General features: G+C 41.1%; 1 protein-coding gene across 5 annotated transcripts; it reads right to left on the minus strand.

The window, feature by feature from the left end:
• Window positions 1-253: 253 nt before the first annotated feature.
• Window positions 254-26,441, minus strand: SERPINB12 (serpin family B member 12). Of its 5 annotated transcripts, XM_051851083.1 has the most exons (10): window positions 26,320-26,441; window positions 24,287-24,346; window positions 23,611-23,822; window positions 15,351-15,542; window positions 13,145-13,276; window positions 12,233-12,373; window positions 10,809-10,926; window positions 4,740-4,882; window positions 3,745-3,912; window positions 254-2,774 (listed from the first exon to the last, which is right to left on the minus strand). In XM_051851083.1, exons 4-10 carry the CDS (start codon window positions 15,516-15,518, stop codon window positions 2,370-2,372), a joined length of 1,275 nt encoding a protein of 424 aa, XP_051707043.1. In that variant the 5' UTR covers window positions 15,519-15,542; window positions 23,611-23,822; window positions 24,287-24,346; window positions 26,320-26,441; the 3' UTR covers window positions 254-2,369. The 5 variants fall into 5 exon arrangements, with proteins under 5 accessions (XP_051707043.1, XP_017199137.1, XP_008259602.1 ...); XM_017343648.2 differs by lacking the exon at window positions 23,611-23,822; XM_008261380.3 differs by lacking the exons at window positions 23,611-23,822; window positions 24,287-24,346.

Below are 26,441 nucleotides of genomic sequence, written 5' to 3' on the forward strand. Positions count from 1 at the left end.
CACTGTAGTCAGAAGAAATTTTTTGTGTGTATTCTGATGAGCAGTTTGTTATTTTTCTTGGGTTTTTGCCACTAATGTGAGTTTTCATCTTTTTTAATATGCCCTGATATGTAATTATGCTGGAAAAGTGTAAGAAATCATTATTGGGCCAAGATATATTTTCCTACATAACCAGTGTATACTGTTAATTTTATAGATTTATGTATTTCAACATTCTTGTGAAAAAAATTTAAACTTGGCAACACACCGTATGTAGTTTTTAAGATTTTATTTTTATTTATTTGACATCAGAAATACAGAGAAGGAGAGAAAGATAGGTTCACTCTCTAAATGGCCAGGGTTGAGCCAAGCCAAAGCCAAGAGCCAGGGGCTTCCTTCGGGTTTCCTACATGGGTGCAGGGGCCCAAGCACTTGGACCATTCTTCATTGCCCTCCCGGGTACACTAGCAGGGAGCTAGATCAGAAGTGGAGCAGCAGGAACTTAAACCAGCACCCATATGGGATGATGCTGACACAGTACTGTCTACTCCACAGTGCCGGCTCCACATTGTATGTATTGTAACTAGCAACAAAAAAGGGATTTATTCACTAAGAAAAACTATTCTAATCAATCAAAGGACAGTAAAGAATAAATCTACATGTTAACAGAAACATTAAAGAATCTTATTCTTTCTCACTGTTGTAAATAGATAACATTTACCCCACATGCTTCAAATTCTGAGAACTCTCAAGATAAATCAGAAAAACATGTTCACCAAGTAAAAGAATAACAACACAAGAAACATCAGACAATGCCAGCCCTATGTATAAATCTCAGTGTCTAATGGGCTTCCTGTCACTGGATCAGTGTCGCAGTGACACCAAGTCAGGCATGGAATCAACCCTCAAAACATTAACCTCAAAAGGAACCATAGAGGAGACTAAACTTTTGATTACCTGAGAGAAATTTGACCCATAAAACATGCATTCTGGGGAATAGACTGTCTCAAACGGCCTCATATTACCAATAACGAATTGTTTTATATCCTAAGTAAGTTTTGACACTGACAAGTCTGGGTGAAGAACAGGGAATGTGTCCCTCACATCACAAAGAAATCACAGCACAGGAGAGGCCTGAGGGAGGAGGCCAGCGTTGGAGCAGATAGTTGACCTGCCCTTTCCTGCAGACTGCTACTGCCACTCCAGGCCAAGGCAAGGGCAGCTAGGTGGAGGACAGTCACAAGGCAGGGCAGGGAAACTGGGTCACAACCAAGAACAGGAATTTACCCTGACAAAAGGAGACTGACTTGTTCCCTGAGTTACACGTGTCACTGGTCATTCCCAGGTGTTCAGCTAAGGCAGAGGGCAAAAACACAGGTGGTCTTATCAGAGAACAAAGGGCCTGGGTCCAGGAGTCTGAACACATGTGCCAGGCTTTCAGCAGAGCCAATCTGCACAGGAAGCTGGCAGCCCCTAGACAATGGTTTCCATGTACATTGTGCCCTGGTACAGGCATCCAGGCATGAGCCCTCTGGCAGGGGGAATAGTTTCATGTGGCCAGAGTGCAGAGAGGCGGTCTTGGGAAATCTGCTGTCCACAAGGGCAATAGGCCCTTCTGTCATCTTGTTGGCTACTTAGGAGTAACTAGCTCCCAAGGGGAGTTCTCTAAAGAAAATGGTGAAGAGGTGGAGGAAGTGTTTATTGATTCCCTACAGGACTAAATATGGAAAACTAAGACCAATCTCATCTAAATCAACTTCCCATGGGTTCAGTGTCAAATTCAAAGTATCATATCCTGCTCTGTGCAAAACAAATTGTGGTTGGAAATGTACCAAGCCCTACCTCCTCACAAGTGAAAAGACCTCACACAACAGTGGAAGACACAGGAAGCAAAAGCAGAGCATCTTGCCAAGTGAAGATCACAATTACAACTGCCCTAGAGACAGCTGAGTTTCCAAAACACATTGCAGCCAAACACTCTCTCTGACCACCCCTGACAAGATGGCATCTGAGTGTCCCATCTCTTAGAAGTAGTCTAGAAACTTGAACTCAGGATTCCTGCCTAAGGAGGTAGATAATAAAATCAAGACCACTGTGAATTGTGTTGACCTTCAGGTCTCAGAGGGTGAATCTGTTTGCTTAAATGTTTAGGGTGGAAAGTTAGGGAGGGAGCAAAGGCCCTCAGTACTAAGACTTACATGAAGATCAACTCCGGGGTGTGAGAGATAGGACAAGCACACCAGTTGACAGCTGGAGGAAGGCAATGTACAGCCCTAATGGAGGGAGGTCAGATTTAGATTTTAGCCAAAATGCAAGAGCCTGTGTAATACTGCAGGAAGACTGTATGGCAATCTTCCTCCAGCTCTCCAGTAGGAGACAGAGCATCCTTTTCAAGGAGAGCAGACCCGGCCATAGAAGAGAATGCTTTGGCTTTTGTTGTGTCTGATGAAAAAGAGGAAAGGGTGGTTGGCATTAAATTCCACCCAAGATGGCACTGACATCTCCATGCCCACAGAACCGCTGGCTGCGGCTGCCTCCGTGCCATTTTCATCCACCTCCACAAAGGCTTTGTGGACCACCTTGGATAAATATAAATTGGGACTTAGAGAGATTCCAGTAAGATCAGCCTTGCTTTCATCAAAGATATCTGTAACGCCCAGGTCTTGGAGAATGCTATTGAGATCATAGGTGTCTTCCAGGGTGAACTGGGGGAAGGAGACATCTACTTTCTCTTCTGACATGTTTTCTGCGCTGCACCAGGCTGCTATGGTTTCGTAGGTGATTTTCCTTTCAAGCTATAACAGAAAGAAACATAATATTTAGGGTCAGATCACCAGCCTGCAAAGAACACTCCAATTACTACCAAGTGCCTAAGCCTGTTTCAACAGTATCAGCCTTCAAATCTAAATCTCAAAATAGTCTGATTTCATTTTAAACTCCTCCAAGCAAAACTCTTTCCTCTTAAGAAGTTATAGGACAATTTGGATTCCCATGTGTTTTGGTGTCTGACAGATCAGTGTCCAGAGCCAAACCAAGCTCAGCTGATTACTTGAGTAGGCTCGGGAAAGCCCATACATTCTAAAGTCAAACTTCTTCTATTAAACAGAGATAATGCAATTAAGTTCTTGCAAGGACTAGGACAAAAAATGTATGTAAAGCACTAAACATGATGTGCCACATAAAATTTGAAGAATGACTTTTACTGATATTATAATTACTATACTGATGCTTCTCCCCACTTTTCTTCTCTTTCTGTTTCTCTTTACCCCCAGGACAGTATGCAGCTGAGCTCCCCCAGGCTTCATTAAGTCCTACTTTACAGGCAATGTGTTCCAGTATTAGTATCTGGACTTCTGTCAAGGCACATGCACCCAAAACAGGATTCTGCCGACAGGCCTTTTACTGAGCTGCAGCAAAACAGTCTGAGTGAGAGGCCAGCAGTCAGGATTTCCACAGAAAAAGAAAATTGTTTCATTTACGGCGGTTCTTGAGTTACTCAGCATCCAGTGTCCTTGGTTTGGACAACTGGTTCAGACAGCTACCAGACTGGAGAGGAGACTTCTATTCCAATGTTCTTAGCAATTTTACTTTACTGTGAAACAAGTGAGGAATAAATATCTCACATAATTCAGATGATCCTTATACAGTCTTCAGTTTCTGATAGCTCAGGCATCCTTCTGCCTCAGGATGACAAATGGTAGGTGGTGGTGTTCTCCAAAGCTCTATAGTTCAACATTTTGTAGGGACATAAAAGTTGGGGTTTACCTCTTGCAGGCCCTTCAGGTTGTCTTCAGAGGAAGAAGGCAGCAGGACAAACATGCTGAGCTCCCCTTTGGTGTACCTTATTTCCAGAATCTGCACTTTCAGCTCCTCTATGAAGCCAAGTCTAAACAAACCCTTCTGCTTCATCATCTTCACATTCTTCTTTTCATTCTGCAGTGGGCAAGACAGCAGGTCACAGGACTGCCATAGTGAACTCACAATTCAGCGGCCCCAGCTCCCCTCAGCAGAGGGGTTGTTTAAGATGAAAGGGTCAGCAGCAGAGGTTCTGAGCCATGCCAGTGATCCGAGCAGAGTAGCCGCCCATTGCCCTGTCAGCACTTCTCTTGCCAACATTTTATCTTGCCGTATTTTTATCAGTTCTTTACCTTCCCAACCACTTGTTGGTAGACCTTCTGTGTAGGCATCTACCCAGGTCTCAACTAGCAGAAACCCGAAAAAGGCTCAGTGAACTTGAAGTAATGATGTTTATTAATAACTGAATGTGCTCATCATAAATGTAAGCTGTAGCTCAAAGATTTAAATTTTAGATTGGAGTCTACAAACAGCCAATTTCTTAAAGGAAATTACAACTGGGCCATCTAGAAAATGTTGAGTTCAGCCGGCGCCGCGGCTCACTAGGCTAATCCTCCGCCTTGCGGCGCCAGCACACCGGGTTCTAGTCCCAGTCCGGGCACCGGATTCTGTCCCGGTTGCCCCTCTTCCAGGCCAGCTCTCTGCTGTGGCCAGGGAGTGCAGTGGAGGATGGCCCAAGTGCTTGGGCCCTGCACCCCATGGGAGACCAGGAGAAGCACCTGGCTCCTGCTATCAGATCGGCGCGGTGCGCCGGCTGCAACACACCGGCCACGGCGGCCACTGAAGGGTGAACCAACGGCAAAAGAAGACCTTTCTCTCTGTCTCTCTCTCTCACTGTCCACTCTGCCTGTCAAAAAAAAATTTAAAAAAAAAAGAAAAGAAAATGTTGAGTTCAAATAAAGTACCTCATTTATAAAGAAAAGTGCATCGACTGTGTCTTTATAATCAAAGCGTCTTTCCCATTTGGCCTTGAAGTAAACAGCATTCACCAGCACCAGCACTGTCGCGTCATTAATCATGCCCTTGCTGAAGAGTTCCTTGATTTTACCTAAAGAAAAGATCCCAAAGAATATTTGGAATTTGCACTATAGCAAAATCATACATGTAGACAGACTTTTTAAATAAAGTTTAACATTTTCAAGGTTAGAGAGGATCTCGTCAAGATCTAACCCAAGGAGGTGGCACTGTGGTACAGCAGGTTAAGCCACAAATTGCAGTATCAGCATTCCACATTGGAGTGCTGTTTTGAGTCCCAGCTGCTCCACTTCTGATCCAGCTTGCTGCCAGTGTGCCTGGGAAGGCAGTGCATGATAGCCCAAGTACTTGGAGCCCTGCCACCTATATGGGAGTCCTGGATGGAGTTTCTGGCTCCTGGCTTCAGTCTCGGCCAGAACTGACTTTTTTAGTCACTTGGGATATGAACCAGGATATGAATACAGGATCTCTTTCTCTCTCTCTCTCTCTCTTTCTCTCTCTCTCTCTCTCTCTCTCTCTCCCTGCTACCACCATTCTGCTTTCTAAATAAATAAATGAATTTTTTTTAAAAAGAACTAACCCAAGAAAATTAAACCACTCAGTGTCATGAGTGACATGAAAGGTTAGTTAAAGAGGTAGAGTGATGGGAGGAAGAACTCTCTCACTCCATCCTGGAGTGATGACATCATCCAGAGCACAATAATTGAGGGACCATCCTTTAATTCTCCATATCACTTGTGGTTGGTACTTGTCATCAGACATCTTAGACCATGGCTTATCTTCCTAATTATAGATCCAACCACCTGGCTATTTTATCATCTTCTTGAGAAAATAACATGGTATAAATTTTCTCTTTCAAGCATTTATCACAGTATTTCAAGTGTCCATCACATAAAAATGAAAATACAATGCTTATTTTGGTGCAAGAAAATTTTAAACTATGCCTAGTTTTTTATAATATGTATTACCCATGTATATTTTGAAGACTTCTCTATGTACTTACAAACTAAATATAAACAAAAGCATACACAAATATAAAAAGTATAAAGATAGTATAAGCAAAAACACACACAAATGTACCAGGCTATGATATGAAACTTATTTTGTAGAGACCTTTACATGCCCTCTTTCACACCATCTCACATAAAGCATGAGAAATGGGTTTAATTATCCTTTATTTATAGCAGAATAAACTACAACCAATGAGAGGTAAGACCAGTCCAGAGTCCTCCAACTCTCTTTTTTAAAGATTGATTGGTTGATTTATTTGAAAGCCAGAGTTACAGAGAGAGCAGGGGAGAGACAGAAAGGCAGAAAGACAGATCTTCCATCCCTTGGTTCACTCCCCAGATGACTGCAATAGCTGGGATTGGGATAAGCCAAAGCCAGGGGACAGGAGCTTCCTCCAGGTCTCCCACATGAGTGAAGGAGCCCAAACTTGTGGGCCATCCTCTGCTACCTTACCAGACACATTAGCAGGAATCTGGATCAGAAGTGGAACGTCCAGGACTTGAACTGGCACACATATGGAATACCAGCAATGCTGACAGTGGTTTAGCCCGCTTTGCCACAATGCCAGCCCGAGCCTTCCAACTGTTGACCCAGCTCTGGGGAATCCTCACACAGTAAAACAGGCTTAAACCCAATACCATCAAGCAATAGTTCATTTTTAGGGTACATCCTTGCCCACCTCAAAAATACCAAATCCTCAGTTACTTGCATGTAATCTGAAGTCTTAAGACCCTTCAACTGAAACCTATAACAACAGACTGTGTTGACACCATGTACATTTAAAATACCATGGGATAGGGGCTGGCACTATGGCGCAGTAGGTTAATCCTCCACCTATGGCACCGGTAACCCATGTAGGTGCCGGTTCTAGTCTTGGCTGCTTCTCTTCCAATCCAGCTCTCTGCTATGTACTGGGAAAGCAGTAGAGGATGGCCCAAGTGCTTGGGCCCCTGCACCTGCATAGGAGACTGAGAAGAAGCTCCTGGCTCCTGGCTCCTGGCTCCTGGCTTCAGATCAGCACAGCTTTGCCAATGCAGCCATTTGGGGAGTAAACCAACGGAAGACCTTTCTCTCTGTCTCTCCCTTTCACAGTCTGTAACTCTACCTCTCAACTAAATAAAATATTAAAAAAAAATATACCCTGGGAGAGTTAATTCACTTAAAAGAAAGTAGTTCCACATCAAAGCTTTCAAAAAGTGTAATACTTCCTTGACTTAATAAAGCTTTTCCTGTGTGCAAAAAAAAAAAAAAGTAGTTTCTTTTTTTTTAAAGTTACACTTATTTAATTTACTTGAGAGAAAGAGAGATCTCCTATTTGCTGTTTTGCTGTTTCACTCACCAAAGGCCTGCATCATCTGTGCTAAGCTAGGAGCCAGAAACTCCATCAAGATCTTCCATGTGGGTAGCAGGGGCCAAAGAATTGGAGCCATCACCTGCTGCTTCCCAGGGTCTGTATTAGCAGGAAGCTGCAACTGAGAGCAGACGCAGGACTTGGGTGCAGGCACTCTGACATGGAAGGCAAGCATCCCAAGAGGCATCTTAACTACCGCTGCAAATACCCACCCCTGAATTTCTTCAATTAAATACTTTCCTCTTGACAGCTGAGCGGAGCCCTGAAGGAATGGGAATTTTTATGGCATGTGGAAGAAAGAATGACAAACAATTCTGAGATTTAGAGACTTCTCCCAAGGAAAAGCCAAGGATACCTTTGCCCTAAGTCAGTGTGAGGACAGGAAACATGAACAAGAAGACCTTAGATGAAAGAAAGGAGCAGAAATTATTGAACCAGGTACCAAAGACAAACTGAAAAGTCAGATAGTGTTCCTAGACTGTCAGTGACTGATAGTTTTATTCAAAAGGCAGAAGCAGCAATGCTTGATCAAAAAGTTCCTTGATCTGAACGTGCATTTATCCTAGCAATTAAAGCATTCACGTCTCACACTGGAGCTCATTCAATTCTCAGCTCCAACTAATTACTCCACTTCCTGCCTGTGCAGATCCTGGGAGGCAGCAGTGATGGCTTAGGTAATTAAGTTCCTGGCTTTCACACAGGAGACCTAGATTATATGCCCAGCTTCTGGCCCAGATCTGGCCCAGCCCCGGCTATTGCAAACATTTGCACAGTAAACGAGCAAATGAGTGCTGTCTTGCACACATACTCTCTCTCTCCCTTTCTCTCTCTCTCTTTCTCTCTCTCCCTCTTTCTGTATGTCTCTTTCTCTCTCTGTCTCTCTGCCTTTTAAGTAAATAAATACTTTTTTTAAGGTGCCCTGGTCTGTGTCCAGCAGTTGACCTGACTCTGCAAGTTACTAACCTTTATGCTTAAAGGAAAGCGTTCTTTCTATTTTGCAAATCCATGCATATACGGTCGAAGGCAGTGCTCTCTAAGGCCTACCCAGACCAACAAGAGGACTCATCTGCTTCCTTCCTGCCAAGGTATGCCAGCAAGACCACTGACCATTGCAAATAAGAAACAGGAAAGAAAAGGCATTAGGGAGAAGTTGAGGCCACACACTTGCTGGCCACACTGAGCTCAGAAGCTAATTCAAAGTGAACAGTCTGATTTCCGATTTTTTTTAATTTACTTACTAATGAACAAGTTAAAATGTATATATTTATTATGTACAATATGTTTTGAAATATGTAGACACGGTGGAATACCTAAATTAAGCTAATTAACATGTGTACTGCTGATGAGGCCAATCTTTACATAACAATTATAATGAATAACACTTCAAACCTGAGGACACAAATCTGATTCAATAAAGTTTTATCATTCTTAGAAACCCTTTTTAAAAGAAGGTCACAGATAGGGCATACAGACTTTTCCTTTATGGGAAAAACATAATTTTTGAAATTTTTTGCATTAAGATATTTGACTATGTTATAAGAAGACATAAATCAGTGGCAGAAAAGAAAATGTGAGTGTATAGACTGCATTTTGCATCTTGAAGAATTAAGATGGTCAGATCAGAGTGTTGTTATCTTTAAAAAACGCTCCACTTTCTTAAACCTTCTTGGGCTTCCATTTGTTCTTAGTTCATCACACAAAGCAATGAAGTAAAATCTTTTATATTATTAAAATCTTGTATATTTTTATTAAGTCAATGCAGATTTAGATATTACTTTTATAAGTAAATATAAAACACTCAGGTTTGAAAGTCACTATAGTCCAATTAAAGAATTTTTAATGTGTCATGTTATTTTTCTTGTATGAATAATGTTGTAAATCCAAGAAATGGGCTTCTTAGTAATTCTAATTATGACAAATTAACTCCAGTTTCAGTGAGTCTTTTATAGGGAAAATGAGCTTGAATTCTATGGGCAAATGAACATTTATCACTGAAACACTGATTTGTTTCCAAAAATAATAGCTATCCAATCCCACCATCAGAAAGAAACCTATAATTAAAGCATTAGAAATATATACTATTGTGGTTTTAATGATCTATGATTATTTTAAAATTTATTGTATATGAGAAAAATTTACATATTTTACTTGATCACTGTTTATAACCCTTGCCTATATTCCTGTTGAACTACTGTCTTTTTACTTTTTACTTGTTAAACTATTTAATGGATCATTAAGCCTTTGATTATAATATAAATTAAAAACATTATCTTAAAAATTTTTAATGAAAAAATTGAGAAAATTTTCAAAAGAAATATTGAAATAGAAATCATAACCTGCAAGGAGAACCAATTTAAAAAATGAAACTATAAGTTCCATTTACAAAAGGAAATATTGCTTTAAAGAATCATGGAATTTACAGAAGCAAGAGACCTCCTTCCTACTCTGTCATCTTACAGACATAACTACTGAGGCTCATGAAGCTCACTAACACCAGGGTCTTCTGGCAAATCTAGGAGCAGTCAGATCCAACTTCAGTTAGTTTCCATTTTGTTTTTTAATGCAAGCATCTCAGGAATAAAGAGCTATAACCTTACCAAGCTGAACACTGCCAAGGCATAGATTTTTCATGAAGAGTAGTATTATTCCAAAGCAACGCAGTTTCTATGTCTATTGGGATAGCCATGTAACTGAGCTCCGTGAAGAAGACACACTACCAGTAAAGGCTAGGGAGCTGCTGACAATGAGTGCCCAGGGGGGTCATGGCAGACAACAACTTCCCATTGCAGCAGAAAAGCATGCTTGATAATATAGCTGCTGGCAAGCCAGTCAGGACACTCGGCTGTATTTAAATGTGACTGGGGGGTCAGCACTGTGGCGTAGTCTGCTAAGCCTCCACCTGCAGTGCATGCATCCCTTACTGGTGCCAGTTCGAGTCCCAGCTGCTCCTCTTCTATCCAGTCCCTTCCTAATGGCCTGGGAAAGCAGCAGAAGGTGGCTTGGGCCCCCACACCCATGTGGGAACCGGGAAGAAGCTCCTGGCTCCTGGCTTTGGATCGGCTCAGCTCTGACTGTTGCAGCCATTTGGGGAATGAAGCAGTTAGGGATGGGGTCTCTCTCTCTCTCTCTCTCTCTCTCTCTCTCTTTCTCTCTCTCTGGCTTTAAAATAAATAAATGTGCCTGGGAAGGAATGCCCAGTTTAGGGGCCCCACTGAAGCACAATCTGACCTCACTTCCATTTGAAGGCCTCTATTTTGCTGGGAGTTGGGTGAGGATAAAAGAGGAGTTTTGTTTTAAAAGATTATTCCATCTATGTGGAAATCAAAGTGCCACTCTTTGTCACTAACTCTGTATTCCCCTTCACTCCAAAAATAACTCTGAATCTAGTTAATAAGAACAGAATTTTATTATATCCATGTCCTTTGAGTAACAAATCTCTTCATAATCTCAGCTTTGTACTGACATTTTAAAGTCAACAGAAAAAGTTAACGTCTGCTAGCATTGTGGTTGACTGAAAGGCCTCTAACCTGTATAATAGAGCAAAGAGCCATAATAAATATAATAATAGAAGCTAAGCTGCTTTGTTTTCTTTGAGATAGAAAAGGAAATCAGCAACAATGGGCTTGGCCTTTCTTACCTTGGCATTGAGATTCAACCCAGAAGTTAACCATTTGTCTGGAGTTCTCAGGGTCTTTCCGAAAATCAGCACTTTCGATTGTTGTGTGGTAAAATTCAATCACACCATCTACATATTCCTGTTCAATTGGAATAAATGGAAAATGGTGCAATAAAATCAAATAGTGATGCTAACAGTTAAGAGACATTCACAAGAAGTCTAGTGAGCTGTGTCTGTTCACTTAACATTGGAGGAGCAGTTATGTCCACGTATACCTAGCCTCAGTCTTAACTGGCAGTAACAACACTTCTGTTATTGTAGAGACAGGACACAGAACATGGACTCACAAAGCAGTCCACAGTGACACAGTGATGGGAAGGGCCTTTCCCCATCAGATACCCTTCTACCTCAACAATCCATTTGTGAAGACATCACAAGATAAATATCAAGTAACTTGAGAGAGTTAACTATAAATGTTTCTGTTTCTACAAACTAAAACCCCACTTAATATTTGCTGACTTACCCACTAATTTGGTGCTTGTATAACTTTTTGAATGTAATCAATGCCATAAGGTTGTATGTTTAAAAATATTTACAATAACAAATTTTGTTAAATGTATTTTAAAGAAAATTTTAAAATGGGTAATGTAACACACCAGTACCACTGATTTATACACTTTTAATAGGTGAATGGTATGATATGTGAATTTGTATCTCAAAAATACAGTTTTTTAAAAAAAACAACATAAAATTGCATTTCCTTAGTAAGAGAACACACCTTTTGTGGTCAAAAGGATGTTGTCTCTGTCCAGGTATCACCAAATGTGTCCCATATCTGCCAGCGGTTGTACCCTTAATGTTTATTATTTAGTATGTGGCTCCTTCTAGTGACTAGAGAGGAGCTAAAGGCCAAATTGAGACACATGCTGCTCTACACACAAAGCTGGCTAGTCCCAGCCTTCAGACGTGCTCCTCGGGCTTCAAACACAAGCTCCTTGCTTGTGCTGTAGCACCCCTTCTGAAGGGCACACGTACAAAAGTTCATTGGGCGTAGCCTGGTTGTGTGGCACAAAAGATCATTTTAGAGAAGTACCTTGGGGGAAGCCAACAGGTAGAGGAGCTACAAAATACTTCCATTTTCATAGGGAAATGTTAGTCATGAGAAATGCCATTACCAAACCCATTCATGATCCAAAGCTATTACTCATATGACTCTTTCTTACCCACTCTATTCCACAGACAATGGACCATGTAATTTCTCATACTGAAAGCTGGGAGACACAGAAAAATTTTGGAACAGCAAGAGGTGGGTCCTGAACATCCCACCAGTCCACAGCACATCATCCTATCAAAGGTCTGTGTGCCAGGTAGCAGGTGAGTAATCTAGCCATTCATCTTTAAACAGTATGCTCTACAGTTGCAATCATCTGCCGTGCACAACTCACTGGGCGGATTGGGAATTCCTGCTCTCCATAAAGCCGGTTGGCCATACTCATGGTGTAATCAGGTTTGATTCTGTCTATTTTGGAGAGAAGCTTGCCGAAATAGCAGCCGAGTAGTTCATTCTCTTCCTTGGAAGACTCAGTCTAACAAAGAACAAATAAAATGTGAGCTTAAACATGAACCAGAGCTAAACACCACTAAAAGTGGGGTAAGTTTGTATAGAGCTGCAGTCAGAGCTGTTTTGTGAGATTTTGTTACTATATGCTAACAAAATTTTTTGTTCCTTGTAGGGGGAGCATGCTAGAAAGAAGAGAGGAATGGGAGGTGAGAAGTGATCCCCCATTAGAGGTGATGGCCCCCACATCACTGTGAGTTCATTCAGGAAAAAAAAAATAGCGTGTGTCTCAGCAGTGCACATTGTAGTTAGAATGGGACACTTGATTTTCTTTGCACTCAAAATGTCCAAGAAATGCAGTCATCTCTCCACCCTCCTCCTAAACTCTCTAGCATAGCAGTACCCTGGAGAATATCTCTGTTCCTTCTCCTGGTATGAAACAGCCAATAAAAGATACATGTGTCAGTACGGATTTCAGCATGAAGTAGAACATCCTAAGGTGGAGCGGAGAGAGCAAGAACTCCGCCGCTCTTCCTCTTCAACCATGCTCCGTCCTGGCAACCGATGGCCTATAGAAGCAGGCAAGGATCTGAGTTTCTTTATCATGAGCAGAGGATACTAGATTTTTCAGTGGGATATTGCTTCTAAGAAACTTAACCCACTGCCAAAGATGTATTAAAAAGCACAACTAAAAAGGAATGGCAGATCATAGGAGGATACTGCTATTGGTGGCATCCAATGTTCGTGGATAAGCAACAATCACCACATACAGTTCAGCCAGAAGGCAGTGGTGACTCACCTCTGGACCCACTGATCCTGCCGTCCCTTTCTGCCCCTCCGGAGAGCTGTCAGGCGGCACTTCTTTTTTACTTTTCAGACAGGGATTGACATCTTTGCCCTCATCCTGGGAAATTTCATTGAAGTGTAGTACCTGTGTGATATTGACAACATCTTTCAGATAATATGAACAATAAAGGTCCGAATAGATTCAGAAACATTTCATAGTGTGACAATAACAATGATTACTTAGACAAACAAAAGGACCAACAATAGTTTAAAGTAAAAGGGGTGCTTCTTCCCTTGGGTTGTGAAGTGGAATGACAGAGAGTCATTGAATGCCAAATCCCTGGGATTGCATTTAGGAATGCATAGAACCAAACTAAAACAATATCGAGGAATCTAGGAGATACACCTAGCCTTGAGCACTTTACAGATGGCCTGTTAGCATTGACTGTAATTGTAAAATACACAGCAGATCTGAAAGACAATACGAAAAACAAAGAATGTTAAACATCTAACTAAAATGGAATATTGATTAAATGTTGCTGTGAGAATAGTTTTGATATATTGGTTAAATAAAATTTGATATTAAAAAATTGACCTTACTTTTTTATTTTTTAATGTGGCTGCTAACATTTTAGTATTTGTATTATATTTGGATTGGCAGCACTGACCTAGAGTTATAGATCAATAGCGAAAGATAAGCTGTCTAGAGCATTGCAGAAAGGAGACAAGGGGTTCATTCTGCACTGTTCAGCTGCAGGTTGTGAGAAGGTGACCTCCAGTGCCTGAAGTAGAAACGCCTACAACCAGATCTGGAGGACACAAGCCACACTCTGCAGCTAACCTTTGCTAATGGAACAGAAAGGAGATGAATAAAGCAGAGCCATCATAAACACATTCTGCCTTGGTCTATAAATTCTACTCCTCCTGGCTAAGGGGCAATACCTTAATTAATGCCTAATCCTTGAGCTATACCAGAGATCCAAGGAAGTATAAGACCAACCCAGGAGCTGATAGTCTGTTTGATGATTTGTTCTTGTCACATTCGCTCATTTATTCTGCAGATATTCACTGGGTACGTACTCTAAGCCAAGCACTATTCTAGGATAAAATTCCTGTTCTGTAGGAAGTTAAATTCTAGTGGAGGAGTAATACAAAAAGCAATACACATAGTAGTTAATGACTGTGTGGAGTGTGTTAGAAGGGGGAAATGCCATGTGAGAAAAAGTAGCTGGAATCTTGTGGAACTAGGGGCCAGGATGCAGCATTAAATTAGGAAGTCAAAGTAGATCTCCTAGAGGAGGTAAACTCTGATCAAGGATTTGAAGGAGAAAGTCAATTAAAAGATCAGTTAGCCGAGGAATAACCATCAGGCAGAGGGAGCTGGAGCAAAAACCCTAAGGCAAGGAGGCCAGTGTGACAGGCTCAAGGGATGGTGGGGAGAAGGTGAGGGAGATGGAATCACAGGGTTGACTGGGAGTCAGATCTCAGAGCTTCTTTGTAAGGTCTTAGACTTCTATCAGGAGCAAAGTAAAAGTCTGAGTCTTCAAGTAGAAGAGAAACAAAACGCAGCACAGGTTTTCAAAGGACATTTGGGCCTGCAATATTGAGAACAGACTGTCAGTGGAGCAGGAAGCCATTAGAGGCTGTCACAGTGACCAGGTTAGAAGAGATGGTGTGGCATAGACCTCAGGAAGGCAGTGAGAAGTGCCTGGACTCCACTTACATTGCCAAAGAAAACTGTCTGACAAATGTGGTGTGAAGTGAGAGAGAAACACAAGAATCAAGGAGGAGGCCAAGATCTCCAGCTACTGGGTACATATCTGGGGCTTAGTAAATACTTACAATAGTTAGTGAAATGAGTGAGAGAAAACACATGCACATATCAAAATTTTCTAGGAATATTGATATCACTAATTATCAGGAGGAAGAATGACAGACATGCAGAAAGAGAAGAGTCAGAGGAGACGCATGAGAAAAGCTGGCAGATTGTCAGACAGCTTGGGAAGGCACCACTAAGGAGATGGAGACTGACTGACCTTGAAGAACAAGAGGATTGAAAAATAAAGCAAGATGGGGGAAATGCAACCGAGGCTCAGAGGTAGGCACACGCTCCAAGCCAGCCCAGGGTGCTGTAAGCAGAGCATCTCCACTTGCCCAAGTGAGATTAGCATCAGACCTGAGTGTAAACCCAGAGTTCAGGACCCTACACAGATACATACCTCATCAATCTGACGTGCACTGTCACTTCTAGCCCCGAGGCGGACCATACCAAGGGCAGCCGAGAGGCTCAGAGGACAGAAAAAGATATTTTTATGACCATCACTTTTGCTTATCTCTTGGAAAATGTCAAAGCAAAATTTGGTATTTGCTGCAACAAGAGAGTCCATTGGAAAACTGCTAAGAATCTAAAACTGAAAGAAAGAGGGAGAGAAATGGGTGATTGGAGGAAAATATCCAAGATATGAGTATTCAATATGTTATTAAGAACTGGAAAACAAAGGTCATCATTATTTATAAATACAGAAGTTGATGCCAGTTTTGATACAGATAGAGTTATATTTTCATTTACTAGTGTGAATTAGTTTCTTAGAATGACCATAACAAATTACAACAAACCAGGTAGCTTAAACAACAGGAATTTGTTCTCCCACAGTTCTGGAGGGTGGATTTGTTTATTCTTCTGAAAGTCAGAGTTACACAGAGAGAAAAGGAGAGGCAGAGAAAGAGAGGTCCTCCATCAGCTGGCTCACTCCCCAGTTGGCTGCAACATCTGGAGCTGAGCCAATCTAAGGCCAGGAGCCAGGAGCTTCTTCCAGGTATCCCACTCAGGTGCAGGGGCCCAAGGACTTGGGCCATCTTACTGCTTTCTCAGCCCACATCAGAGAGCTGGATCGGAAGTGTAGCAGCCAGGACTCCAACCGGCGCCCATATGGGATGCCAGCACTGTAGGCGACGGCTTTATCCACTATGCCACAGCACTGGCCCCATCAGCAATTTTTGATGTTCCTTGGCTTGTAGACTATTTCTAATCTCTGCCTCCATCTTCACATCCCTCCCTGTATCTTCATTGTGTGTCTCCAAATTTCTGCCCCTGTTACAGACACCAGTCATTGAACTAAGGACCATCCAGTAAGATCTCATTGTATCTTGATCACATCTGCAAAGACCCTATTTCCAAATAAGAGCATATCCACAGATCTGGTGGTTAGGCTTAAACTTTTCGTTTAGGGGGATAAAATTCTACAGACTTCTTGATGGAACTTCCTTTATTCAAGTAAAATAAAGTCATTCACAAAATTGTGTATAAATGATGGTCAATGCTTTTGCAAAGCCTTGGTTGTATAATGGAGGCTGATAGTTGATCAAAACCTTCAGCATCTAAGGACAAGGTAATGGGCATTCTGGATGTTTGTTCACTGCTGTCAGGAGACTGGGGGCAGCAAAACAGAAGGAAAAGAAGGGTGTGAGAGGAAAGACCGAACGATCCCAGCCTGACTCTTTAAATGTCCAGTGTAACTGACACTTGCTCAGTGCTCCTGCAGCTGTGCCCCAGCACCAGGGTTGCAAGTGCTTCTCTGGCAGGAACATGCACAGAAGTAAAATTGAGTCCCACCACCTTAGGAGGGGCATGATGGCTCATGTTGGCCAACCCCCTTCTTCTCCAGATTAAAAAAAAAAAAAAACTGAGGCCAGAGGAAGTGAAGTGACTTTCACACCATCACACAGCAGCTATGATCAGTCCATGCCCAGACCTGCCTACTCCTGGAACATACTGGATTTTACTCTCATTTCTCTTTTTGTTGTTGTTCTATTTTAGTCACTCTTTAGTCAAAGTTTTAATTCATAACTAATCATGATATTTAACAAGTAAAATGTAAGAAGATGACAGTTCCACAGGAGCATAAACCCTGGCTAAAAATGACAATCATGTCCCAAAGAGACCATTCCATTCCTATACATTTTTTGTATTCTATATTAGCTGCCACATATCAGAGAAAATATATTTATCTTTTTGACATTGGTTTATTTAACTCAGCATAATGGTTTCCAGTTGCATTCATTTCATTGCAAAAGACAGGATTTCATTCTTTTTTTTTTTTTTTTTTTTTTTGACAGGCAGAGTGGACAGTGAGAGAGAGAGACAGAGAGAAAGGTCTTCCTCCTCCGTTGGTTCACCCCCCCAAATGGCTGCCACAGCCTGCGTGCTGCATCGATCCGAAGCCAGGAGCCAGGTGCCTCTCCTGGTCTCCTATGCGGGTGCAGGGCCCAAGCACTTGGACCATCCTCCACTGCATTCCCGGGCCACAGCAGAGAGCTGGACTGGAAGAGGAGCAACTGGGACAGAATCCGGAGCCCCAACAGGGACTAGAACCCGGTGTGCCGGTGCCGCAGGCGGAGGATTAGCCTAGTGAGCCGCGGCGCCGGCCTAATTCACTGTGATCTCAAGGCCACCCTCTCTCCTCCTGCACCACACATACCATCTGGAGCAGGTGACGCCTGTGCTGTGGAAAGGCCTGGCCCTGAGTGACCCACCACACAGCTCCCTCATGTGAAGGAGCCTCCAGCAGGTGCACACCTTTGTGTCTCCTGCCCAAGGCCAGAGCTCATAAAAAAAAGACCTCCCCAACATGAAGGATCCATCTCAGGACCACCCTGATCACCCCCCTCTGCTCATCCCAGTATGTCCTCCCAGGATTCCCACTACCTACTTGGGCATTGATTTACTCAAAAATCTTTTTAAAATTGCGCTGAAATCCATGAAAATATGACCTAGAGATAGAGGTTTCAAGACTGCAAATAACTTTGCACCAAATTGGGACTGACTTACAAATTCCATAGTTTCTATTTCCAATATCACCTCCTACTGACCATAGCTATTATGGGTGATTAGTATTAAAAAATAGAAAATATTATATCTATACAAATGTTATTGTATTTTACCTATAATGTATTCCAAGTAATTAATTTAATATTTAACCTTTAATGAAGTAAAGGAAGGAATTTGGTTATTAAATTCTAACTTCCTCTACAGATGGCAGAATAACAGTAATGAGATACGTTACTCTCACAATACTGACAAATCCATTGCTCTTTCTCTTCTGTGTTCTTTCCAGGCTTACAGTCTGTGTGCATGCCTGCTGTTTTCTCAGTTCACATTGGATCTTCAGTGCTTGTCCACACTGAGACACTCATATGATCTGCCTTTTGACATCTTCACAGGATCCCATTAGGTTGACATTCTAATTTCATAAACTAAGATCTTATTGCTGGAAATTTATATTAGTGCCCTGATTTTCACTATTATGAATAATTCTACAAATGAGCATCTTCATAATATAACTTTATCTTCTTTCATATTATTTCTTCAGGATATCTCCTTCAACATGGGACTTGTAGGCCAAATAAAGACTTTTAGCTTTCACACTGTCAACCAAAAGTTACAGGTGAGACACCTGCATCATTATTTCACCATCTTCAAATAATAACTGTTATCATTCTTCACAATTTGAAAATTTTTACTTTACACTTGCTAAGATTTGAATATTGGGCATGTGTTCTTTTCTGTTTACAGATTATTTTTGTTCATTGTCCCTTCATGTCCGTTATCTGTTGGTGTCCTCATAATTTATAAAAATATTTATTGATTATTATGAATTCCTTATATTATGGACATTAAAGGTCCCACTATGAATCAGCTTTTATTAATGTTCTACCATATTGTAAATATTTCATTTGTTTTAAAATGTGGTTTTCTTTACAATGAAAGGGTAGAAGTTTAGACTAGATACATGTTCTAACAATCCAAAATGTTCCAAGTAAAATTGTTCTTTCCTATAAACATAATAGGAAAAAAATTTGTACTGTAAAAATATTTCATGTCTTATGATTCCTATAATTTTCACAAAGCTATTAATAAACCAGGAATAAAATTCCAACTTCACACAGGTAGATGCTATTCTCCTGGAATAAGTGTTCAAGCCAACCTATACATACTACAAACCAAACTATCGTAAAACAAGAGAATACTTGTGAAAGATACAGTCAAAAGTGTTTTCCAACTAACGATGCAAAAGAGACATCCAAACTCACATTATTTAAAAGACAGATATTCTAAATATTATACCATTTTATATTTCAGAAATCATTCATTAATAAATGAAATATAATTGCCAAGTATGTGAGTGCTAAAAAATATTCAAACATCTGCATTTTTTTAAAAAACAATGAAGTACATTAGACATCTGGACAGGTGGTAGGGGCTGAGGGATGCAGTAGCTATTGTTGGTATAGCCAATGAGTTTTGCCACAGAAAATCCAAAGCATCACAAAACAAATTACTGATTTTTGCAAAAATAAAATAAAAATAAAAATAACATCCTTCATTTTCAACCACATCAGTCTTTGCATTTCTCTTATTGAAAATAGTTTTCTAATGCAGTATTTATTGTTAAAAATTATATTCAACATTGCAAGCATTTACCTTCTTGCCTTCAGAGTCGCTGCTAACAGCTGACCAAGTTTCAGTGCACACCCTCTCAGGAATGAAGATATACCAAGGCTGCCCCTCCCACAAAGGCATTTCTCCAAGTACTATTTTGAAATCTAGAGCAAAAGTGTCATTGATTGATGAAAGGAAAAAGAAAGGAAAAGAAAAAGGAAAAAGAAATTGTACCAGATAGGTTTTAAAAACCAAATTCTCATACTTTATGCTTTCAACTAATGAAATATTTAATTTAATATGTTTATATTTTCTCAATTCTTTTCAGTTAGGTCTCTTTATAGAGTCTTCAAAATAATGTTTGATCCCCACCTTTCAACTAAAATCTCTGAAAATAAAAGAGAAAATAACTATTTTATTTATTTATTTTTTGACAGGCAGAGTGGACAGTGAGAGAGAGAGACAGAGAGAAAGGTCTCCTTCCCCTTGGTTCACCTTCCAATGGCCACCGCGGCCAGGGTGCTGCAGCCTGCGCACCGCACTGATCCAATGGCAGGAGCCAGGTGCTTATCCTGGTCTCCCAATCGGGTGCAGGGCCCAAGGACTTGGGCCATCCTCCACTGCACTCCCTGGCCACAGCAGAGAGCTGGCCTGGAAGAGGAGCAACCGGGACAGAATGCGGTGCCCCAATAGGGACTAGAACCCGGTGTGCCGGCGCCGCAAGGCGCAAGGCAGAGGATTAGCCTAGTGAGCCGCGGGGCCGGCTCCTCATAGAATTTTAGAGCCCCCAATTAAGAGATGGGCCAAGGACCTCAACAGACATTTTTCAAAAGAGGAAATCCAAATGGCCAACAGGCACATGAAAAAATGTTCAAGGTCATTAGCAATCAGGGAAATGCAAATCAAAACCACAATGAGGTTCCACCTCACCCCCGTTAGAATGGCTCACATTCAGAAATCTACCAACAACAGATGCTGGCGAGGATGTGGGGAAAAAGGGACACTAACCCACTGTTGGTGGGAATGCAAACTGGTCAAGCCACTATGGAAGTCAGTCTGGAGATTCCTCAGAAACCTGAAGATAACCCTACCATTCAACCCAGCCATCCCACTCCTTGGAATTTACCCAAAGGAATTTAAATTGGCAAACAAAAAAGCGGTCTGCAGCCTAATGTTTATTGCAGCTCAATTCACAATAGCTAAGACCTGGAACCAACCTAAATGTCCATCAACGATAGACTGGATAAAGAAATTATGGGATATGTACTCTTTAGAATACTATACCGCAGTAAGAAACAACGAAATACAGTCATTTGCAACAAAATGGAGGAATCTGGAACACATCATGCTGAGTGAAATAAGCCAGTCCCAAAGGGACAAATACCATATGTTCTCCCTGATCGGTGACAACTGACTGAACACCAAAAAGGAAACCTGTTGAAGTGGAATGGACACTATGGGAAACGGTGACTTGATCAGCATAGCCCTGACTGTTAATGAACAACTTAATACATTATCCCTCTTAGTAGTTTTTTTGTCTGTTCTACTTAATATGACTGGTTTAATTCTGTAATTAATACACAGTTATTCTTAAGTGTTGAAATTTAACTGAAATGTGATCCCTGTTAAACATAAGAGTAGGAATAAGAGAGGGAAGAGATATATAATTTGGGACATGCTCAAGCTGACTTGCCCCAAATGGTAGAGTTAGAAACATACCAGGGGACTCCAATTTAATCCCATCAAGGTGGCATGTACCAATGCCATCTCACTATTCCAAGTGATCAATTTCAGTTCACAATTTATCATAATGAAAGGACTAAGAGTCAAAGGGAGCACATAAACAAGTCTAGTACCTGCTAACACTAACCGATAGAATAAATAAAGGGGAGAGTGATCCAACATGGGAAGTGAGATACTCAGCAGACTCATAGAATGGCAGATGTCCTAAATAGCACTCTGGCCTCAGAATCATCCCTAAAGGCATTCGGATCTGGCTGAAAAGCCCATGAGAGTATTTCAGGCATGGAAAGCCAAGACACTCTGGCAAAAGATCTCTGTGAGTGAGATCTCAGTGGAAAGAACAGGTCTTCAAAGAAGGAGGTACCTTTCTCTGAAGGGAGGAGAGAACCTCCACTTTGACTATGACCTTGTCTAAACAAGATAAGAATCGGAGAACTCAGAGGGCTTCCATAGCCTTGGAAACTCATGACTGGAGCATAGGGAGATTACTGATGCCATAGACAGGAGTGTCAACTGGTAAAGTCAACAACAGGAGTCACTGTGCACTTACTCCTCATGTAGGATCTCTGTCCTTAATGTGCTGTGCATTGAGATTTAATGCTATATAATGAGTACTCAAACAATATATTTCACTTTGTGTTTCTATGGGGGTGCAAACTGTTGAAATCTTTACTTAATGCATACTAAACTGATCCTCTGTAAAAAAAAAAAAAAAAAAAAAAAGAAATTATCAACTCCCAACTTGACTCTCACTGGGATTAAACACGACAATAGGTCTGATCTGATTTCATCATCATTAAAAAAAATCATCTATTATTTTTCACTTTATGTTTCTGTGTGGGAGCAAACTGTTGAAATCCTTACTTAATGTATACTAAGCTGATCTTCTGTATATTAAGATAATCGAAAATGAATCTTGATGTGAATGGAAGGGGAGAGGGAGTGGGAAAGGGGAGGGTTGTGGGTGGGAGGGACGTTATGGGGGGGAAGCCATTGTAATCCATAAATCGTACTTTGGAAATTTATATTCATTAAATAAAAGTTAAAAAAAAAAAGAATTTTAGAGCCCCAGACACCTCCCCTATCTTTTCCCCCTTATTAGGCTTCTAAAAAAGCTTTCATTGGAAGAATGTCTTTCACAATTGAAAAAAACAAAATAGAAATTTTAAAACTGAGTCAAATAATGATCTGCTATGACTTTTACTTTGTATCACCAGGATCCTGATATGTTAATGGTTGTAAACATGGGATCAGTGGGCAGTATCAAAGGTTGTAACAACTAGGAGAGAGCTAGGAAGAGTTATAACTCTGGGAATTGACATGATGTAGCAACTAAACCAGGATTCCTCTCTGGCCTGGCTCCCTTTTGACCCCATTCACCTGCCTTTTCCAATTTCTTGCCACACAATACTATTGTCTGAATTTGCAATCCTGCAGGATTATATTAGATACAGAGAAGTTAAAGAAAACATTTTTAATAAGGGATATTGTCTTTGTGGAGAGTGAAAGCTAATTATGCAGTGGTCACATAAATCAAACCAGTAAAAATAGTATTTGCAAGATATCAACAATAGAAACTAGTGGCTAGGTATTGAGAGATTTTATCCATTTTCAACAGTAAGCATAAGAAGCAAATATACACTTAAATCTTTTCACTCCGTGCATTAGATACTGGTTTTGTGTTTTTTCTCTAGCTTCCACAAACATCCAAAAACCTGTTTAGTCATCAGTTATGGCTTGCAAGAGGTTGGAAAATGTTGTCATGTGACTCAGTCAATAACTATGCCAGTCGGTGGCCATCTATTTCATAGAGTTTTTGCCTATTGTGGCCTTCACCACGGGCACTATTTACATTTAGAACAGGATGATCTCTCGCCTGGCTCCCTGTACTTGTGGCTGTCACTCTTGTTATTGTTGGCTGTTGATACACATGTTGCACTGAGCTTCTGTGTACCTGAGTAGACTCAAAACTAGTTTGCATATCTTTCATCTAGGATTGCATCTGTTTATCATTTCAAGTAATCCAACAAAGATCTGACTATAGATGACTGTGCCCTACAAGCCTAAAAATTTGGTGTGCTGTGATTGCTCAATCAATGGTGATGAAATCACCCACTACATGTAGCTGCATATTAAGGTAACTAGATAAATCACTAAAGAGGGGATGAGAATGTATTGATCACTTGCCAAGCACCACTTGGAACTTTGCGTACATAAACTCATAAAGTAAGCTTCTCTCGTGTCAGTCACATCAAGCATTACACTAGAGTTTGGGGGAATTTGGGAGGTCAACTAACCTGACAGAGCTATTCACAACAAGCTAAAATAACAATTGCATTCAAAAGGCTGTAAAAATGGTGTTTGCTCCATCAACTGTAGAATTAAATGGTTCCTCCTTGATAGGTTATGATTCTTCATGAGTTATGAGCCAATCAATTAAACTTTTAGTAACTGATCTTTTTTTCATGATTTACAAGAATGATTCATCAATCAAAATTTGTGCCAGGTTCTGTAACAAAATGATATGATTAAAATTCTCTTATTGGTAAAGGCAATCTTATAAAATATTGTCAAGAGGATCTTTTTCCTCTAACTTTACATCCAAATACTGAGGAAATAGAACGTGTTTATAGGAAAAATATCTGCTTAGACACTTTCAATTTAATAGAACATGTATATTTTTATAAAGTAGACAGTTTACCTTATATCCATCATATTACCCTCCAAACTTAAAAACCTGATTATATATAAAAATCAAAAAGAGAAAACATGTTGCTACAACAAATTAGCAGAAATAATAAAAGCCAAAACACAACAAATTTATTTTTAAATTGCAATCACTCTTGAAATATCAATGGCCCTTCTCAATATAACCAAGACTCAGAGATCAAAAACAAGCAACAGGCAACAAAAACCATATAGAAAAAGCAGCAAATTTGCAATTGGAGAAGCCAGATCAAATCAGAATCTTACCAAAGAATCTTACAAGTCTGAGCACACAAGTAAATACCTCTTGAACTTCAATTTTCTCACCTACAAAAAATGGAATAATAATGTGGTTTTCCATACTGTGTTATACAACTGCTTGTGCTATATAGAATTAGTAATGCATACATCTTCTTTATACCCAAATATTTAGGACATATATCTACTTTGGAGAGTTTTATCCTTAAAATCAGGGCTCATAACTCCAGATCTTGAACCAAATCCAACCCACTACCTGCCTTTTTTTTTTTTTTTTTTTTTTTTTTTTTGACAGGCAGAGTGGACAGTGAGAGAGAGAGAGACAGAGAGAAACGTCTTCCTTTTGCCATTGGTTCACCCTCCAATGGCCGCCGCGGCCGGCGCGCTGCAGCTGGTGCACCACGCTGATCCGATGGCAGGAGCCAGGTGCTTCTCCTGGTCTCCCACGCGGGTGCAGGGCCCAAGGACTTGGGCCATCCTCCACTGCACTCCCTGGCCACAGCAGAGAGCTGGCCTGGAAGAGGGGTAACCGGGACAGAATCCGGTGCCCCAACCGGGACTAGAACCTGGTGTGCCAGCGCTGCAAGGCGGAGGATTAGTCTAGTGAGCCGCAGCGCCAGCCTACTACCTGTCTTTTTAATAAAGTTTTATTAGAAAGCAGCTTGTCCTTTCCCTTACTACTGTTTATGACAGCTTTTGCTCTACATTGGCAGAGTTGAGTAGTTGTGACAAAACATATGGACTGCAAAGGTGGACATATTTACCATCTGACCCTTGACTGAGAAGTTCGCTGATCCTAGCTTTTAATGATGAAGCGGTTTTCAGAGCCTATGATGTTTTTACATCCTTAGATATACAACATCTCATTACAAAAAACAAATTTCACAGGTACAACTTTACAAATAGAGCGATTCTTCCCCTCATACCCACCCTTCCACCCCCACTCCTGTCCCACCTCCTACTCCCTCTTCCATCCCATTCTTCAGTAAGATTTGTTTTTAATTAACTTTATATACATAAGACCAACTCTATATTAAGTAAAGATTTCCACAATTTTCACCCACACAGACACACAAAGTATAAAGTACTGTTTGAAAACAAGTTTTATGGTTAATTCTCATAGTACAACTCATTAAGAGCAGAAGTCCTACATGGGGAGTTAACCGAAGGCAAAACTTTGCATTTCTTCAATACTGCAATTAAATACCAGCCCAGAAACTGCCTCTGTGGGGGTGATCAGTGAACAAGAGTATCACTGCCCATGTGTCCATGACACCTAGTGCAGCGGGAACTTACAATCCAAACTGCGCTACACATGTGTAGACTTAATAAGCACTTACTGAAGACCTAATATGTAGTAGGCCCTTCCACATTCATTATTTCATTCAATCTTTCTAAATCATAGAGGAAGCATTCTAATCCCAATACGAGTAATAAGAAAACTATGAAGCAGAGAGTTTAAGGTGCTCATTGTCAAGATGCTAGAAAGAAGTAGAACCCTGGCCGGCGCCTCGGCTCACTAGGCTAATCCTCCACCTTGCGGCGCCGGCACACCAGGTTCTAGTCCCGGTCGGGGCGCCGGATTCTGTCCCGGTTACCCCTCTTCCAGGCCAGCTCTCTGCTGTGGCCAGGGAGTGCAGTGGAGGATGGCCCAAGTGCTTGGGCCCTGCACCCACATGGGAGACCAGGAGAAGCACCTGGCTCCTGCCATCGGATCAGCGTGGTGCGCCAGCCACAGCGCGCTGGCCGCGGCAGCCATTGGAGGGTGAACCAACAGCAAAGGAAGACCTTTCTGTCTCTCTCTCTCTCTCTCTCTCACTGTCCACTCTGCCTGTCAAAAAAATAAAGAAGTAGAACCCTGAATGTAGCACCTCCCTGTCTCTCTGATCCCAAGAATAAAGATCTGTAACACTTAAAAATATAATTCAAAAAGTTCATAGGAAATGGACTAAACAGATAATTCGCATTATCCATTAACTATTTGAAGACTTTAATGCCAGGACAACTAGTCCCCGACAGCTCATCCACCTGCCAGCACATACCTGGAAGCCAACAAGGATGGTCCCCAGCCAAGAGCTGTGCTCTTATGAAGACAATTCGATATCATACAGAAGAGAGGACAGCCAAGTCCTACAACCTGTGGAAACTGGTAAAGAAAAGTATT

This window comes from Oryctolagus cuniculus, chromosome 10 (assembly GCF_964237555.1).
Source record: "Oryctolagus cuniculus chromosome 10, mOryCun1.1, whole genome shotgun sequence".
NCBI lineage: Eukaryota > Metazoa > Chordata > Mammalia > Lagomorpha > Leporidae > Oryctolagus > Oryctolagus cuniculus.

What these genes read in the sequence shown, in the direction of transcription:
- SERPINB12 (XM_008261380.3), bottom strand. Translation starts at nt 15,518, where the DNA reads ATGGACTCTCTTGTTGCAGCAAATACCAAATTTTGCTTTGACATTTTC. An exon ending in GTGCACGTCAGATTGATGAG is followed by an intron (nt 13,277 to 15,350) that starts GTATGTATCTGT and finishes AATATCACACAG; the next exon opens with GTACTACACTTCAATGAAAT. An exon ending in CAGGATCAGTGGGTCCAGAG is followed by an intron (nt 12,374 to 13,144) that starts GTGAGTCACCAC and finishes GTTCTTTGTTAG; the next exon opens with ACTGAGTCTTCCAAGGAAGA.